We start from the raw sequence: 19,187 nt of genomic DNA on the forward strand, positions 1-19,187 counted from the left end.
AGACTGTCCTGCTCCTGGGGTGATACAGTAGACTGTCCTGCTCTTGGGGTGATACAGTGGACTGTCCTGCTCTTGGGTTGATACAGTGGACTGTCCTGCTCTTGGGGTGATACAGTGGACTGTCCTGCTCTTGGGGTGATACAGTGGACTGTCCTGCTCTGGGGTGATACAGTAGACTGTCCTGCTCTTGGGGTGATACAGTGGACTGACCTGCTCTTGGGGTGATACAGTGGACTGTCCTGCTCTTGGGGTGATACAGTGGACTGTCCTGCTCTTGGGGTGATACAGTGGACTGTCCTGCTCTTGGGGTGACACAGTGGACTGTCCTGCTCTTGGGGTGATACAGTAGACTGTCCTGCTCTTGGGGTGATACAGTGGACTGTCCTGCTCTTGGGGTGATACAGTGGACTGTCCTGATCTTGGGGTGATACAGTGGACTGTCCTGCTCTTGGGGCGATACAGTGGACTGTCCTGCTCTTGGGGTGATACAGTAGACTGTCCTGCTCTTGGGGTGATACAGTGGACTGTCCTGCTCTTGGGGTGATGCAGTGGACTGTCCTGCTCCTGGGGTGATACAGTGGACTGTCCTGCTCTTGGGGTGATACAGTGGACTGTCCTGCTCTTGGGGTGATACAGTGGACTGTCCTGCTCTTGGGGTGATACAGTGGACTGTCCTGCTCTTGGGGTGATACAGTGGACTGTCCTGCTCCTGGGGTGATACAGTGGACTGTCCTGCTCTTGGGGTGAAACAGTGGACTGTCCTGCTCTTGGGGTGATACAGTGGACTGTCCTGCTCTTGGGGTGATACAGTGGACTGTCCTGCTCTTGGGGTGATACAGTGGACTGTCCTGCTCTGGGGTGATACAGTAGACTGTCCTGCTCTTGGGGTGATACAGTGGACTGTCCTGCTCTTGGGGTGATGCAGTGGACTGTCCTGCTCCTGGGGTGATACAGTGGACTGTCCTGCTCTTGGGGTGATACTGTGGACTGTCCTGCTCTTGGGGTGATACAGTGGACTGTCCTGCTCTTGGGGTGATACAGTGGACTGTCCTGCTCTTGGGGTGATACAGTGGACTGTCCTGCTCCTGGGGTGATACAGTGGACTGTCCTGCTCTTGGGGTGAAACAGTGGACTGTCCTGCTCTTGGGGTGATACAGTGGACTGTCCTGCTCTTGGGGTGATACAGTGGACTGTCCTGCTCTTGGGGTGATACAGTAGACTGTCCTGCTCTTGGGGTGATACAGTGGACTGTCCTGCTCTTGGGGTGATACAGTGGACTGTCCTGATCTTGGGGTGATACAGTGGACTGTCCTGCTCTTGGGGTGATACAGTGGACTGTCCTGCTCTTGGGGTGATACAGTAGACTGTCCTGCTCTTGGGGTGATACAGTGGACTGTCCTGCTCTTGGGGTGATGCAGTGGACTGTCCTGCTCCTGGGGTGATACAGTGGACTGTCCTGCTCTTGGGGTGATACAGTGGACTGTCCTGCTCTTGGGGTGATACAGTGGACTGTCCTGCTCTTGGGGTGATACAGTGGACTGTCCTGCTCTTGGGGTGATACAGTGGACTGTCCTGCTCCTGGGGTGATACAGTGGACTGTCCTGCTCTGTGCATTGCTATTATCAAGTTATTGGTTTAGGCAGTAGTTCCAGTTTTCCTTACATATGAAGGCCAGAATTGTAGTTACATTAAATATAATTTCAATACAAAGGTGACTGTTCCGTCCTAATGAAACCATGTATAACAGAGTCGTTAAAGGTGACTGTTCAGTCCTAATGAAACCATGTATAACAGAGTCGTTAAAGGTGACTGTTCAGTCCTAATGAAACCATGTATAACAGAGTCGTTAAAGGTGACTGTTCAGTCCTAATGAAACCATGTACAGAGCCTTGCAAAAGTATTCACCCACTTGGTGTTTTTCCTATTTTGTTGCATTACAACCTGTAATTTAAATATATTTAAATTTTTATTTTATGTAATGGACATACACAAAATAGTCCCAATTGGTGAAGTGAAATGAAAAAAAGACCCTTGTTAAAAAAAAAAGAATAATTAAAAACTGAAAAGTGGTGCGTGCATATGTATTCACCCCCTTTACTATGAAGCCCCTAAATAAGATCTGGTGCAACCAATTATCTTCAGAAGTCACATGATTAGTTAGATTGCACACAGGTGGACTTTATTTAAGTGTCACATGATCTGAAAGGCCCCAGAGTCTGCAACACCACTAAGCAATGGGCACTACCAAGCAAGCAGCACCATGAAGACCAAGGGGCTCTCCAAACAGGTCCGGGATAAAGTTGTGGAGAAGTACAGATCAGGGTTGGGTTATAAAAATATCCAAAACTTTGAACATCCCACGGAGCACCATTAAATCCATTATAAAAAAAAATGGAAAGAATATGGCACCACAACAAACCTGCCAAGAGAGGGCCACCCACCAAAACTCATGGACCACGCAAGGAGGGCATTCATCAGAGAGGCAACAAAGAGACCAAAGATAACCCTGAAGGAGCTGCAAAGCTCCACAGCGGAGACTGGAGTACCTGTCCATAGGACCACTTTAAGCCGTACACTCCACAGAGCTGGGCTTTGTGGAAGAGTGGACAGAAAAAAAGCCATTGCTTAAAGAAAAAAATGAGCAAACACGTTCAGTGTTCGCCAAAAGGCATGTGGGAGACTCCCCAAACATATGGAAGAAGGTACTCTGGTCAGATGAGACTAAAATGTAGCTTTTTGGCCATCAAGGAAAACGCTATGTCTGGTGCAAACCCAACACCTCTCATCACCCCGGGTTCACCATCCCCATAGTAAAGCATGGTGGTGGCAGCATCATGCTGTGGGGATGTTTTTCATTGTCAGGGACTGGGAAACTGGTCAGAATTGAAGGAATGATGAATGGCGCTAAATTACAGGGAAATTCTTGAAGGAAACCTGTTTCAGTCTTCCAGAGATTTGAGACTGGGACAGAGGTTCACCTTCCAGCAGGACAATGACCCTAAGCATACTGCTAAAACAACAATTGGGTGATTTAAGGGGAAACATTTAAATGTCTTGGAATGGCCTAGTCAAAGCCCATACCTCAATCCAATTGAGAATCTGTGGTATGACTTAAAGATTGCTGTTTACAAGTGGAACCCATCCAACTTGAAGGAGATGGAGCAGTTTTTCCTTGAATAATGGGCAAAAATCCCAGTGGCTAGATGTGCCAAGCTTATAGAGACATACCCCAAGAGACTTGCAGGTGTAATTGCTGCAAAAGGTGGCTCTACAAAGTATTGACTTTGAGGGGGTGAATAGTTATGCACACTAAAGTTTTCAGTTTTTTTGTCTTATTTCTTTGTTTCACAATAAAAAATATTTAGCATCTTCAAGGTGGTAGGCATGTTCTGTAGATCAAATGATACAAACCCCCCAAAAATCTATTTTAATTCCAGGTTGTAAGGCAACAAAATAGGAAAAATGCCAAGGGGGTTGAATACTTTCTCAAGCCACTGTATAATAAAGTCGTTAAAGGTGACTGTTCAGTCCTAATGAAACCATGTATAACAGAGTCGTTAAAGGTGACTGTTCAGTCCTAATGAAACCATGTATAATAAAGTCATTAATGGTATGCTACCACTGGAGTTTATTTATCACAAGTTTGTGCTGCTTTTAGCAAGACCTCCTCCTCCATGTCCATACTCCAAGGTCCACTCCCCTCAAACCACACCCCGACTAGGCCTCAAGGTCCACCCACCTCAAACCACACCACGACTAGGCCTCAAGGCCCCCCCCTCAAACCACACCACGACTAGGCCTCAAGGTCCACCCACCTCAAACCACACCACGACTAGGCCTCAAGGTCCCCCCACCTCACACCACACCTAGGCCTCATTTCCTCTACACTTTCTCTCTAACATCCTTGCTGTATGGAGAAGACGAATGTGAACAAAAACAGGACAACGGCACCACTGTGAGTGTGTTTAAAAGGTCTCCCTGGACTCTAAAGGGTCTCCCTCTCTCCTCCAGTCACAGTAGCTCCTCTGTACCACAACACAGGAACAACACAGCAGCTTCCATCTCCCTCCTCTATCTGTGGTTCAGCTTGGGAGAGTCTGTACCCTCCTCATCCTCATCGTCTTTCGCTCCGATCAGCCGCTGCCGCGCAAAATCCTCAAAGATGATGTCATCGTCGCTGGAGAGAGTAAACTCAGTTAGTCAGAATCCAGAACTACACTTTAAGTGCATTAATGATTGATGGCAGACAGAGGGAGACATTTTGGTTCATGGCAGACAGGGAGACATTTTGATATATAGCAGACGGGGAGACATTTTGGTTCATGGCAGACGGGGAGCCATTTTGGTTCATGGCAGACGGGGAGACATTTTGGTTCATGGCAGACAGGGAGACATTTTGATTTATAGCATACGGGGAGACATTTTGATTCATAGCAGACAGGGAGACATTTTGATTAATGGCAGACGGGGAGACATTTTGATTAATGGCAGAGAGGGAGACATTTTGATTCATGGCAGATGGGGAGATATTTGCTTAGTAAATTGTATTAGACCAGAGATGTTTAGTAAAGTGTATTAGATCAAAGATGTTTAGTAAAGTGTATTAGATCAGATGTTTAGTAAAGTGTATTAGATCAGATGTTTAGTAAAGTGTATTAGATCATATGTTTAGTAAAGTGTACTAGATCAGATGTTTAGTAAAGTGTATTAGATCATATGTTTAGTAAAGTGTATTAGATCAGATGTTCAGTAAAGTGTATTAGATCAGATGTTTAGTAAAGTGTATTTTATCAAAGATGTTTAGTAAAGTGTATTAGATCGGATGTTTAGTAAAGTGTATTAGATCATATGTTTAGTCAAGTGTATTTTATCAAAGATGTTTAGTAAAGTGTATTAGATCAAAGATGTTTAGTAAAGTGTATTTTATCAAAGATGTTTAGTAAAGTGTATTAGATCAAAGATGTTTAGTAAAGTGTATTAGATCAGATGTTTAGTAAAGTGTATTAGATCAGATGTTTAGTAAAGTGTATTTTATCAAAGATGTTTAGTAAAGTGTATTAGATCAGATGTTTAGTCAAGTGTATTTTATCAAAGATGTTTAGTAAAGTGTATTAGATCAAAGATGTTTAGTAAAGTGTATTTTATCAAAGATGTTTAGTAAAGTGTATTAGATCAAAGATGTTTAGTAAAGTGTATTAGATCGATGTTTAGTAAAGTGTATTAGATCAGATGTTTAGTAAAGTGTATTAGATCAGATGTTTACTAAAGTGTATTAGATCAAAGATGTTTGGTAAAGTGTATTAGATCAGATGTTTAGTAAAGTGTATTAGATCAGATGTTTAGTAAAGTGTATTTTATCAAAGATGTTTAGTAAAGTGTATTAGATCAGATGTTTAGTAAAGTGTATTTTATCAAAGATGTTTAGTAAAGTGTATTAGATCAAAGATGTTTAGTAAAGTGTATTAGATCAGATGTTTAGTAAAGTGTATTAGATCAGATGTTTAGTAAAGTGTACTAGATCAGATGTTTAGTAAAGTGTATTAGATCAGATGTTTAGTAAAGTGTATTAGATCATATGTTTAGTGAAGTGTACTAGATCAGATGTTTAGTAAAGTGTATTTTATCAAAGATGTTTAGTAAAGTGTATTAGATCAAAGATGTTTAGTAAAGTGTATTAGATCAGATGTTTAGTAAAGTGTATTAGGTCAGATGTTTAGTAAAGTGTATTTTATCAAAGATGTTTAGTAAAGTGTATTAGATCAAAGATGTTTAGTAAAGTGTATTTTATCAAAGATGTTTAGTAAAGTGAATTAGATCAAAGATGTTTAGTAAAGTGTATTAGATCAAAGATGTTTAGTAAAGTGTATTAGATCAGATGTTTAGTAAAGTGTATTAGGTCAGATGTTTAGTAAAGTGTATTTTATCAAAGATGTTTAGTAAAGTGTATTAGATCAAAGATGTTTAGTAAAGTGTATTAGATCAGATGTTTCGTAAAGTGTATTAGATCAGATGTTTAGTAAAGTGTATTTTATCAAAGATGTTTAGTAAAGTGTTTTAGATCAGATGTTTAGTAAAGTGTATTAGATCAGATGTTTAGTAAAGTGTATTAGATCATATGTTTAGTAAAGTGTACTAGATCAGATGTTTAGTAAAGTGTACTAGATCAGATGTTTAGTAAAGTGTATTAGATCAGATGTTTAGTAAAGTGTATTAGATCAAAGATGTTTAGTAAAGTGTTTTAGATCAGATGTTTAGTAAAGTGTACTAGATCAGATGTTTAGTAAAGTGTATTTTATCAAAGATGTTTAGTAAAGTGTATTAGATCATATGTTTAGTAAAGTGTATTAGATCAGATGTTTAGTAAAGTGTATTAGATCATATGTTTAGTAAAGTGTACTAGATCAGATGTTTAGTAAAGTGTACTAGATCAGATGTTTAGTAAAGTGTATTAGATCAGATGTTTAGTAAAGTGTACTAGATCAGATGTTTAGTAAAGTGTATTTTATCAAAGATGTTTAGTAAAGTGTATTAGATCATATGTTTAGTAAAGTGTATTAGATCAGATGTTTAGTAAAGTGTATTAGATCAAAGATGTTTAGTAAAGTGTATTTTATCAAAGATGTTTAGTAAAGTGAATTAGATCAAAGATGTTTAGTAAAGTGTATTAGATCAAAGATGTTTAGTAAAGTGTATTAGATCAGATGTTTAGTAAAGTGTATTAGGTCAGATGTTTAGTAAAGTGTATTTTATCAAAGATGTTTAGTAAAGTGTATTAGATCAAAGATGTTTAGTAAAGTGTATTAGATCAGATGTTTAGTAAAGTGTATTTTATCAAAGATGTTTAGTAAAGTGTTTTAGATCAGATGTTTAGTAAAGTGTATTAGATCAGATGTTTAGTAAAGTGTATTAGATCATATGTTTAGTAAAGTGTACTAGATCAGATGTTTAGTAAAGTGTACTAGATCAGATGTTTAGTAAAGTGTATTAGATCAGATGTTTAGTAAAGTGTATTAGATCAAAGATGTTTAGTAAAGTGTTTTAGATCAGATGTTTAGTAAAGTGTACTAGATCAGATGTTTAGTAAAGTGTATTTTATCAAAGATGTTTAGTAAAGTGTATTAGATCATATGTTTAGTAAAGTGTATTAGATCAGATGTTTAGTAAAGTGTACTAGATCAGATGTTTAGTAAAGTGTATTTTATCAAAGATGTTTAGTAAAGTGTATTAGATCATATGTTTAGTAAAGTGTATTAGATCAGATGTTTAGTAAAGTGTATTAGATCATATGTTTAGTAAAGTGTACTAGATCAGATGTTTAGTAAAGTGTACTAGATCAGATGTTTAGTAAAGTGTATTAGATCAGATGTTTAGTAAAGTGTACTAGATCAGATGTTTAGTAAAGTGTATTTTATCAAAGATGTTTAGTAAAGTGTATTAGATCAGATGTTTAGTAAAGTGTATTAGATCAGATGTTTAGTAAAGTGTATTTTATCAAAGATGTTTAGTAAAGTGTATTAGATCAAAGATGTTTAGTGAAGTGCATTTTATCAAAGATGTTTAGTAAAGTGTATTTTATCAAAGATGTTTAGTAAAGTGTATTAGATCAGATGTTTAGTAAAGTGTATTAGATCAGATGTTTAGTAAAGTGTATTAGATCATATGTTTAGTAAAGTGTATTAGATCAGATGTTTAGTAAAGTGTACTAGATCAGATGTTTAGTAAAGTGTATTAGATCAAGATGTTTAGTAATGTGTACTAGATCAGATGTTTAGTAAAGTGTATTAGATCAAAGATGTTTAGTAAAGTGTATTAGATCAGATGTTTAGTGAAGTGTATTAGATCAGATGTTTAGTAAAGTGTATTAGATCAGATGTTTAGTAATGTGTACTAGATCAGATGTTTAGTCAAGTGTATTAGATCAGATGTTTAGTAAAGTGTATTAGATCAGATGTTTAGTAGAGTGAATTAGATCAGATGTTTAGTAAAGTGCATTGATTAGAGACTATACTGTTTAAGCAGTTATAAAGCTCCAAGTCCTTTATAACTCTTTATAACCCGTTCATATTGCATTACACATAGGTGGTTCAAAAAGGGGTGAAATCAAGATTACCACACAGTTATTTTGATTATTTATTTACTGTAGGCCTATGGTCAGCTCAGAAAACGTCTTAGCTTATTCTGTTGCTGACGTTGTTGTTGTTATTGTTGCCGTTATTTATTTCGGTATTCGATCCGATCGCGGAGTTGGACAATGCACCATTTAAAAGTTAACTTCCCACTGAACCCGACATACAATACGCAGCGTTTACCGTGAACGTAGAGGCTCCGGCGAACGCCAGGAACATTGCCTTTTAAAACGTGCGCATTGCGGACAAAACGCATTTTGGATCGAATCCTGGCCACAGTCATTTACAGACATTACAGGGGCGTAGAAACATGTCAGCACATCACGTCTGAAATGGTATTGTCAGCAGATCATGATACAGGTCCGTCAACAACACTAATGCTTCTAACAGCCTGAGAGCTACAGAAACCTGCCATGGATACATCTCTTTCCTGCTGTCAGTCATATCAATGGCCATAAAACAGGGGGATTGAAACGCTAAAGAGGTGTGCTGGGAGAGACAACATTACACGAAAGACATTGAATATTGAATGTATTATTCATAATTGGGCCTATTTTGCTGGTTAATGTGCATGGTCAGAGATGGGCTGTTAGGCTGCATGGCAAGAGATGGGCTGTTAGGCTGCATGGCAAGAGATGGGCTGTTAGGCTACATGGCCAGAGATGTGCTGTTAGGCTACATGGTCAGAGATGGGCTGTTAGGCTGCATGGCCAGAGATGGGCTGTTAGGCTGCATGGTCAGAGATGGGCTGGTAGGCTACATGGCCAGAGATGGACTGTTAGGCTACATGGCCAGAGATGGGCTGTTAGGCTGCATGGCCAGAGATGGGCTGTTAGGCTGCATGGCCAGAGATGGGCTGTTAGGCTGCATGGCCAGAGATGGACTGTTAGGCTGCATGGCCAGAGATGGGCTGTTAGGCTGCATGGCCAGAGATGGGCTGGTAGGCTGCATGGCCAGAGATGGGCTGGTAGGCTGCATGGCCAGAGATGGACTGTTAGGCTGCATGGCCAGAGATGGGCTGGTAGGCTGCATGGCCAGAGATGGGCTGTTAGGCTGCATGGCCAGAGATGGACTTTTATAGAGAGGAAATGAAACAGGAGGAAGTGAAGCCATGTTTTATTGACGAGGACAAGTGGTGCAGCAGGCAGTAAGCAGCAGGCAGTAAGCAGTAAGCAACAGGCAGTAAGCAACAGGCAGTAAGCAGCAGGCAGTAAGCAACAGGCAGTAAGCAGCAGGCAGTAAGCAGTAAGCAACAGGCAGTAAGCAACAGGCAGTAAGCAGCAGGCAGTAAGCAACAGGCAGTAAGCAGTAAGCAACAGGCAGTAAGCAACAGGCAGTAAGCAGAAGGCAGTAAGCAGCAGGCAGTAAGCAGCAGGCAGTAAGCAACAGGCAGTAAGCAGCAGGCAGTAAGCAGCAGGCAGTAAGCAACAGGCAGTAAGCAACAGGTAGTAAGCAGTAAGCAACAGGCAATAAGCAGTAAGCAACAGGCAGTAAGCAGCAGGCAGTAAGCAGCAGGCAGTAAGCAACGGGCAGTGAGCATCATGCAGTAAGCAGAAGGCAGTAAGCAGCAGGCAGTAAGCAGCAAGTAGAGGCAGCAGACAGTAAGCAGCAGGCAGTAAGCAACAGGCAGTAAGCAACAGGCAGTAAGCAGAAGGCAGTAAGCAGTAGGCAGTAAGCAGCAAGTAGAGGCAGCAAGCAACAAGGGCCAGTATGTTAGAGTGTCAGACAGATAGACAAACAGGGTGACTGTGTTATAACTGTGAAAAACTATCAGACAGACCAGAGGTAGAGCTTCTTACTTTGTGTCAAATTCTATCAAGTTTGTGTCTATTGGCGCCTCGTCTGCAGCTGAAATAGAATTAATGGACCGTTATAATTCAACCATTTTAGACCAAGAAAGGTTTTTTGTTGATTGATTGATACAGAAAGACATTGAAAACTTGTGAACTGAAAATACTGCATGTGTCGAAAAAAAACCATACCATCTCTGTAGATTGCATCTTCGATCGGTTTGGGATGCATTAATGTAAAGGGGAGCTCAACATGGACATCACTGGAAAAGAAAATGAAACTACATGTCGATGATTGATGTATGATAAACAAACAAGTTTATGAATTAGCATTTCAATGTAGTATTACGTTACATCTTGTATTTATTACACTAATAGTACAGTCTGCTCTTTTATAACACATACAGTATATGTACATCTCTTCAGCAAAACAAAATCTCTCTACATCTCTAGCCACCAATATTGGCATGCAACATGTCATTACAGAAACATCTATGTTTACCTTGTTGCAAGATCTCCTAAGATTCTGAAATCAATGAAACATTGTCAGTTTTTTATTTTATTTTTTTACCTCAGACAGCAATACAGTAACATAAAATTAGGAATTAGAATACTAGAATGTACATTAACCTTCTTATGATGTCATAAAAGGTTAGCCATTTTGGTAAGGGAGCCGGTAAAGCCAGTGGTCAGCCATTTTGGTAAGGGAGCTGGTAAAGCCAGTGGTCAGCCATTTTGGTAAGGGAACTGGTAAAGCCAGTGGTCAGCCATTTTGGTAAGGGAGCTGGTAAAGCCAGTGGTCAGCCATTTTGGTAAGGGAGCTGGTAAAGCCAGTGGTCAGCCATTTTGGTAAGGGAGCTGGTAAAGCCAGTGGTCAGCCATTTTGGTAAGGGAGCTGGTAAAGCCAGTGGTCAGCCATTTTGGTAAGGGAGCTGGTAAAGCCAGTGGTCAGCCATTTTGGTAAGGGAGCTGGTAAAGCCAGTGGTCAGCCATTTTGGTAAGGGAGCTGGTAAAGCCAGTGGTCAGCCAGTGCCGTGATAAGATATTGTGTAAAACAATGAATTTGAAAATGATCGTCACAATATGTTATTTTATTTATTTTCGTAAATATGTTTTGTAATTTTGTATATTATATATTGCATGTGTTTGATGTATTTATGCAGGGCTCATCTGTAAAAGAGATCCTAGTCTCAGGATGACTTCCCTTTAAAAACAAAGATTAATAAAAAATTAATTAATTAATTAATAGCTAACCAGACAGTTTATGTGGAATGATTCCAATAATTTTCCCAATTAACTGCCAATATGCCCAACATTCCAAACATAAAAAATACAGTCAATCCGCAGCGATACACTGGCTGGCATCAGTTGACGCTAGGACTTTATTCAGTCGGTATCGCTGGAGCGTTACAGATTGCGCGATCGAAATATGAAGATGCTTTTTTGATGGAGCCGACATTACGCAGCGTTTTACGTGAACGTTGTCTCCACTGAAGCGGAATCGTTGCCTTTAAATTTCAATCACGCTGTAACGCTGAATTTCCACGATACGGATTGAATAGGGCCCTAAGACAAGTTGTAAATGCAGCAAGTACTGATATTGCGTCACATTGTAACACTCGCAGCTTTCCATAACAACAACATTGAGACATTTATGGTCTGTTTACATATATTTTAGAGGCTATTAATATAGAACATTTGTGTAAAACCTGTGTAAACTGTGTAAAACTTTATAATTAGATGACAATAATTCTACTACACATTTTTTATATACCACATGCCTTACTTACTTACTATCCTGCATAAGTTAAATCAGGAAATGCATCACCTATGTCTCTATTGGCTGGTTTGGATTTCTCCCTGACCACAATGGCTGCCATTTTCCATACCATTCTAGAACTTTGAGAGTTTATGACATTTCCCCTCTAGTAATTTAATAGGATGTCTATGAACATAACCCTAATCCGCAGACACCAATAAAATAGGGTTACGGTTATTAGGCAAAATGAATATGCTGGTTCACAAACACCAATATGTATGTTTAAACCCTAACACCAAGATGTATGTTTAAACTCTAACACCAAGATGTATGTTTAAACTCTAACACCAAGATGTATGTTTAAACTCTAACTCTAACACCAATATGTATGTTTAAACTCTAACACCAAGATGTATGTTTAAACTCTAACACCAATATGTATGTTTAAACTCTAACACCAAGATGTATGTTTAAACTCTAACACCAAGATGTATGTTTAAACCCTAAATCTAACACCAAGATGTATGTTTAAACCCTAAATCTAACACCAATATGTATGTTTAAACCCTAAATCTAACACCAATATGTATGTTTAAACTCTAACACCAAGATGTATGTTTAAACCCTAAATCTAACACCAAGATGTATGTTTAAACCCTAAATCTAACACCAATATGTATGTTTAAACTCTAACACCAAGATGTATGTTTAAACTCTAACACCAAGATGTATGTTTAAACTCTAACACCAAGATGTATGTTTAAACCCTAAATCTAACACCAAGATGTATGTTTAAACCCTAAATCTAACACCAAGATGTATGTTTAAACCCTAAATCTAACACCAAGATGTATGTTTAAACCCTAACCCTAACACCAAGATGTATGTGTAAAGTGCATACCCGCCTCGAGACACAACAAGCTTCACTTTGACTTTGTAGGATACGATGATACCCAGGATCTCCTTGTTGGCTCCCTCTCTTAACCTGTTGAAGGGACAAAAACAATCTATAAAAAATGCACTGACTGACATCTTCTGATTATCACCATTCATTCACCAGCTGGGATTGTGGAAGCTGGTGGGGTTGTGGAAGCTGGTGGGATTGTGGAAGCTGGTGGAGTTGTGGAAGCTGGAGGGATTGTGGAAGCTGGAGGGATTGTGGAAGCTGGTGGGGTTGTGGACGCTGGAGGGATTGTGGAAGCTGGTGGGATTGTGGAAGCTGGTGGGGTTGTGGAAGCTGGTGGGATTGTGGAAGCTGGTGGGATTGTGGAAGCTGGTGGGATTGTGGAAACTGGTGGGATTGTGGAAGCTGGTGGGATTGTGGAAGCTGGTGAGATGTGGAAGCTGGTGAGATTGTGGAAGCTGGTGGGATTGTGGAAGCTGGAGGGATTGTGGAAGCTGGTGGAATTGTGGAAACTGGTGGGATTGTGGAATCTGGTGGGATTGTGGAAACTGGTGGGATTGTGGAAGCTGGTGGGATTGTGGAAGCTGGTGGGATTGTGGAAACTGGTGGGATTGTGGAAGCTGGTGGGATTGTGGAAGCTGGAGGGATTGTGGAAGCTGGTGCGATTGTGGAAGCTGGTGCGATTGTGGAAGCTGGGGCGATTGTGGAAGCTGGTGAGATTGTGGAAACTGGTGGGATTGTGGAAGCTGGTGGGATTGTTGTATTCAGATATGAACTGTGTAATAGGAGAAAATATCGGATGACAATATCAAGACAATAATAGGGTCAATACACAATATGTTTGAAGACAGCGAGCCTAACTCCAGTTTTTATCCCTCCACAGTGGGGGAAACCTTAACATGACACAGCAGAGCACCCCCACACCATCACACCTCCTCCTCCATGCTTCACGGTGGGAACCACACCTACGGAGATCATCCGTTCACCTACTCTGCAACTTACAAAGACAAATCTCAAATTTGGACTCATCAAACCAAAGGACAGATTTCCACCGGTCTAATGTCCATTGCTCGTGTTTCTTGGCCAAAGCAAGTCTCTTCTTCTGATTGGTGTCCTTAGTAGTGGTATCTTTGCAGCAATTCGACCATGAAGGCCTGATTCACACAGTCTCCTCTGAACAGTTGATGTTGAGATGTCTCTATTACTTGAACTCGGTGAAGCATTTATTTGGGCTGTAATCTAAGGTGCAGTTTACTCTAATGAATTTATCCTCTGCAGCAGAGGTAACTCTGGGTCATCCTTTCCTGTGGCGGTCCTCATGAGAGACAGTTTCATCATAGTGCCTGATGGTTTTTGCGACTGCACTTAAAGAGACTTTCAAAGTTCTTGAACATTTCCAGATTGACTGACCTTTATGTCTTAAAGTAATGATGGACTGTCGTTTATTTTTGCATATTTCAGCTGTTCTTGCCATAATATGAACTTGGTCTTTTACCAAATAGGGCCATCTTCTGTATACCACCCCTACTTTGTCACAACACAACTGATTGGCTCAAACGCATTAAGAAGGAAAGTTAACAAATTAACAAGGCACACCTGTTAATTGAAATGCATTCCAGGTGACTACCTCATGAAGCTGGTTGAGAGAATGCCAAGAGTGTGCAAAGCTGTCATCAAGGCAAAGGGTGGCTACTTTGAAGAATCTCAAATCTAAAATATATTTTGATTTGCTTACAAAATTATGTTTTGGTTACTACATGATTCCATAAGTCTTATTTTATAGTTTTTGATATCTTCACTATTATTCTACAATGTAGAAAATAGTAAAAATAATGAAAAACCCTTGAATGAGTAGGTCTGTCCAAACTTTTGACTGGCACTGTATTATAGTATAGTATAGTATAACAGTATTGTATAGCACAGCAAAGTATATACTAGAATAGTATATCATAGTATATAATAGTATAGCATAGTATAGTATAGCACCATAGTATAGTATAACGGTATAGTATAGGAAAGCATAGTATATAGTAGTATAGTATATAATAGTATAGAATATAATAGTATAGTATAACATATTATAGAGTAGTATAACATAGAATAGTATAACATATGATAGAATAGTATAGTACAACGTATTACAGAATAGTATACCATAGTATAAAATAGTATAATATAACACATGATTGAATAGTATAGTATAGCATAGTATAGAATAGTATAGTATAACATGGTATAGTATAGCATAACATAGTATATCATTGTATAGTATAACATAGTATAGAATAGTATAACAGTATAGCATACTATAACGTAGTATAGCATGGTATAACACAGTTTAAAATATTATAGTGTAACATGGTATAGTATAACAAAGTTTCGAATAGTATAGTGTAGTATAGCATAGTATAATATAGCATAGTATAGTATAACATAATTTTGTATAACATGGTTTAGAATATCATAGTATAACATAGTGTAGTATAACATAGTATAGTATAACATAGTTTAGAATAGTATAGTATAACATAATTTTGTATAACATGGTTTAGAATATCATAGTATAACATAGTTTAGAAGTATAGTATAACATAATATAGCATAGTATAACATAATATAATATAGTATAACATGGTATACAATAACATAGTATAGCATAGTATATTATAGCCTAGCACAGCATTGTATAAAATAGCTTAACATATTGTACTCACAATGTGCTAGAAGCTAGGTTTGTGTCCTCGTGTTTCAGTTTCCCGTCCAATGCCAGACCCCGTTTCTCTCGGTTGTTGTTGAGGAAGGGGGTGAGGGTGTAAACTTTACAAAACGTTGAACTTGGAGCCACCACGTCACTGGAACATTACAATAATCAATTGTAATCAATAACACCAGATCAGTTACATGAGGTTGACGTACTGTACGTGAAGATGGTTCTTATCTGTGATAATGACTAATGCTTGGCCTGTTTTTTAATTGACTTATAGTCTCAAGTTGTGTTTATGACGGTTAATCAGGCATACCATCCAGTAATGTCTCAATCCTAAGAAACACTATGACGATAGTATTGTATCTCTATATCTCTATAAAGAAGGTAAAGAAACGTACTCTGTCTCCTCTGTTGCGACCGGGCATCTGTATTGTGCCGTGTTGAATAGGCAGATGTCTGCGTACTGACGCACTGTGAATAGAAATTACAATCCTTACAGATGTAGTATCTTAATTTGATCACTCAATTTGTTGCACTGCAGGACATTTTAGATGAGCTTCATGATTTACATGAATTCAATGAAAACCTCACAATAATAAATCGTTACATTAACAGTAGCGCACTTTTCATGTAGCCTACTTTTGGCCAGCTAATAACATTAACCACCGTTCAAACAACATTATGGACTAAACATTCAAATCCTGTTGCTGCAAGGATATTTTTTGTTTGTTGCTGTGACAATATAGGTCAAAGATCCTACATCTGTAGAACGTATCAACGTTCTGAAAGAAACACACAGGACTACCCGTCATTTGATACTGATGTGTATGTTCCAGTCACCTGAAATCTTCATTTTCTTCACTGTCTTGTTGGTGTTGTTTGTGACGTGAACGTTGACACTGATTGGCTCCCCGTGGTAGTAGATCTGGAAGGAAAGATAAAAAAGATATTAATGTACCCCCCCCAAACAAACACCCTCCTCCCCCCAGAAAAACAGCAGGCCTAGTAACGTAAGGTAATGTGGATTAACACTGTATAATATAGAGTAATGTAGCATAATGTAGTATGATATAGAGCAATGTAGTATAATGTAGAGTAATGCAGTGTTATGTAGAGTAATGTAGTATAATGTAGAGTAATGCAGTATAATGTAGCATAATGTAGTATGCTGTAGAGTAACGTTGTATAATGTAGAGTAATGTAGTATAATGTAATATGCTGTAGAGTAATGTAGTATACTGTAATATGATGTGGAGCAATGTAGTATACTGTGGAGTAATGTAGTATAATGTTGTATGATGTAACGTAGAGTAATGTGGATTAACACTGTATAATGTAGAGTAATGCAGTATAATGTAGAGTAATGTAGCATAATGTAGAGTAATGCAGTATGCTGTAATATGGTGTAGAGTAATGTGGTATAATGTAGAGTAATGTAGAGTAATGTAGAGTAATGTAGAGTAATGTAGTATAATGTAGTATGCTGTAATATGGTGTAGAGTAATGTGGTATAATGTAGAGGAATGTAGTATAATGTAGAGTAATGCGGTATTATGTAGAGGAATGTAGTATAATGTAGTACGATGTAGTACAATGTAGTATAATGTAGAGTAATGTAGTATTATGTAGAGTAATGTCGTATGATGTAATATGATGTAGAGTAATGTAGTATAATGTAGAGTGATGTAGTATAATGTAGTACGATGTAGAGGAATGCAGTATAATGTGGAGTAATGTTGTATAATGTAGAGTAATATAGTATACTGTAGAGTAATGTAGTATAGTGTAGTATGATGTAGAGTAATGTAGTATAATGTGGAGCAATGTAGTATAGTGTGGGGTAATGTAGTATATTGTAGTATGATGTAGAAAATGTAGAGTAATGTATTATAATGTGGTATGATGTAGTATAATGTAGAGTAATTCAGTATAATGTAGTATGATGTAGAGTAATGTAGTAGAATGTACAGTAATATAGTATACTGTAGTATGATGTGGAGTAATGTAGTAGAATGTAGTATGATGTGGAGCAATGCAGTATAATGTAGAGTAATGTAGTATAATGCAATATGATGTAGAGTAATGTAGTATAATGTAGAGTAATGTAGTATAATGCAATATGATGTAGAGTAATGTAGTATAATGTAGAGTAATGTAATATGGTGTGGAGTAATGTGGATTAACATAGTATAATGTAGAGCAATGTAGTATAATGTAGAGTAATGTAGTATTATGTAGTATAATGCGGATTGATGTAGTATAATGTGGAGCAATGTAGTATAATGTAGAGTAATGTAGGGTGATGTAGATTATTGTGGATTAACATAGTATAATGTACTTTGATGTAGGGTAATGTGGTTTAACAAATAAATATGTAATGTGAGGAATTTAAATATTGTATGGCTGAGAGGGATGAGGTAAAAGAAATGGCAAATAAGTCTGGCTGCACAACCGATTGGCAAACGTACTGCAAATTGAGAAATAATTTCACTAAACTGAATAAAAAAGAAGAAGAAACTACACTATGAAACAAACATAAATGACATTAAAGAATGATAGTAAAAAGCTTTGGAGCTCCTCAATGAAATGCTTTAAAAAAAGGCAAACTCAGCTCCATCATACATTGAGTCAGATGGCTTTTTCTTCACAAAACCCACTGATATTGACAACTACTTTAATGATTTAGCAAACTGGCAAGATTATCAAATTTAGGCGTGACATGCCAGAAACAAACGCTGACACTACACATCCAAGTATATCTGTCCAAATTATGAAAGACAAGCATTGTAATTCTGAATTCTGTAAAGTGAGTGTGGAAGAGGTGAAAAAAATCATTGTTGTCTATCAACAATGACAAGCCACCGGGGTCTGACAACTTGTATGGAACATTACCGAGGATAATAGCGGACGATATTGCCAATCCTATTTGCCATATTTTCAATTTAAGCCTACTAGAAAGTATGTGCCCTCAGGCCTGGAGGGAAGCTAAAGTCATTCCGCTACCTAAGAATAGTAAAGCCCCCTTTACTGGCTCAAATAGCCGACCAATCAGCCTGTTACCAACCCTTAGTAAAAGTTTTGGAAAAAATTGTGTTTGACCAGACACAATGCTATTTCACAGTAAACAAATTGACAACAGACTTTCAGCACAGTTATAGGGAAGGACATTTAACAAGCACAGCACTCACACATTGACTAATGATTGGCTGAGAGAAATTGATAAAAAGATTGTGGAGGCTGTTTTGTTAGACTTCAGTGCGGCTTTTGATATTATTGATCATAGTCTGCTGCTGGAAAAACGTATGTGTTATGGCTTTACAGAACACAGAGGGTGTTCTTTAATGGAAGCCTCTCCAACATAATCCAGGTAGAATCATGAGTTCCCCAGGGCAGCTGTTTAGGCCCCTTACTCTTTTCAATCTTTGCTAACGACATGCCACTGGCTTTGAGTAAAGCCAGAGTGTCTATGTATGCAGATGACTCAACACTATCCACGTCAGCTACTACAGCGACTGAAATGACTGCAACACTTAACAAAGGGCTGCAGTTAGTTTTAGAGAGGGGGGCAAGGAATAAGTTAGTCCTAAATATTTAATAAACGAAAAGCATTGAATTTGGAACAAAACACTCACTAAACCCTAAACCTCAACTAAATATTGTAATGAATGATGTGGACATTGAGCAAGTTGAGATGACTAAACTGCTTGGAGTAACCCTGGATTGTAAACTGTAATGGTCAAAGCATGTTGATACAACAGTAGCTAAGATGGGGAGAAGTCTGTCCATAATAAAGCGCTGCTCTACCTTCTTAACAACACTATCAACAAGGCAGGTCCTAGAGGCCCTAGTTTTGTCGCACCTGGACTACTGTTAAGTCGTGTGGTCAGGTGCCACAGAGGGA

At 38.5% G+C, this 19,187-nt stretch overlaps 1 protein-coding gene across 2 annotated transcripts in view; it reads right to left on the reverse strand.

Moving 5' to 3' along the window:
- Positions 1–1,609: 1,609 nt before the first annotated feature.
- Positions 1,610–19,187, reverse strand: part of arrb1 (arrestin, beta 1) — a 62,758-nt gene continuing 45,180 nt past the window's right edge. Inside the window, exons 9-16 of one of the 2 annotated variants that reach the window (XM_071360226.1) lie at positions 16,127–16,211; positions 15,685–15,757; positions 15,294–15,431; positions 12,577–12,660; positions 10,419–10,442; positions 10,109–10,179; positions 9,926–9,974; positions 1,610–4,177 (exon numbers count right to left, since the gene is read on the reverse strand). In XM_071360226.1, coding sequence (XP_071216327.1) covers positions 4,072–4,177; positions 9,926–9,974; positions 10,109–10,179; positions 10,419–10,442; positions 12,577–12,660; positions 15,294–15,431; positions 15,685–15,757; positions 16,127–16,211 — 630 coding nt within the window. In that variant the 3' untranslated portion in view covers positions 1,610–4,071. Of the gene's footprint in view, positions 4,178–9,925; positions 9,975–10,108; positions 10,198–10,418; positions 10,443–12,576; positions 12,661–15,293; positions 15,432–15,684; positions 15,758–16,126; positions 16,212–19,187 lie in introns of both variants that reach the window. The other variant, XM_071360225.1, reaches the window with a different exon arrangement.

This window comes from Salvelinus alpinus, chromosome 22 (genome assembly GCF_045679555.1).
Source record: "Salvelinus alpinus chromosome 22, SLU_Salpinus.1, whole genome shotgun sequence".
Lineage (NCBI taxonomy): Eukaryota > Metazoa > Chordata > Actinopteri > Salmoniformes > Salmonidae > Salvelinus > Salvelinus alpinus.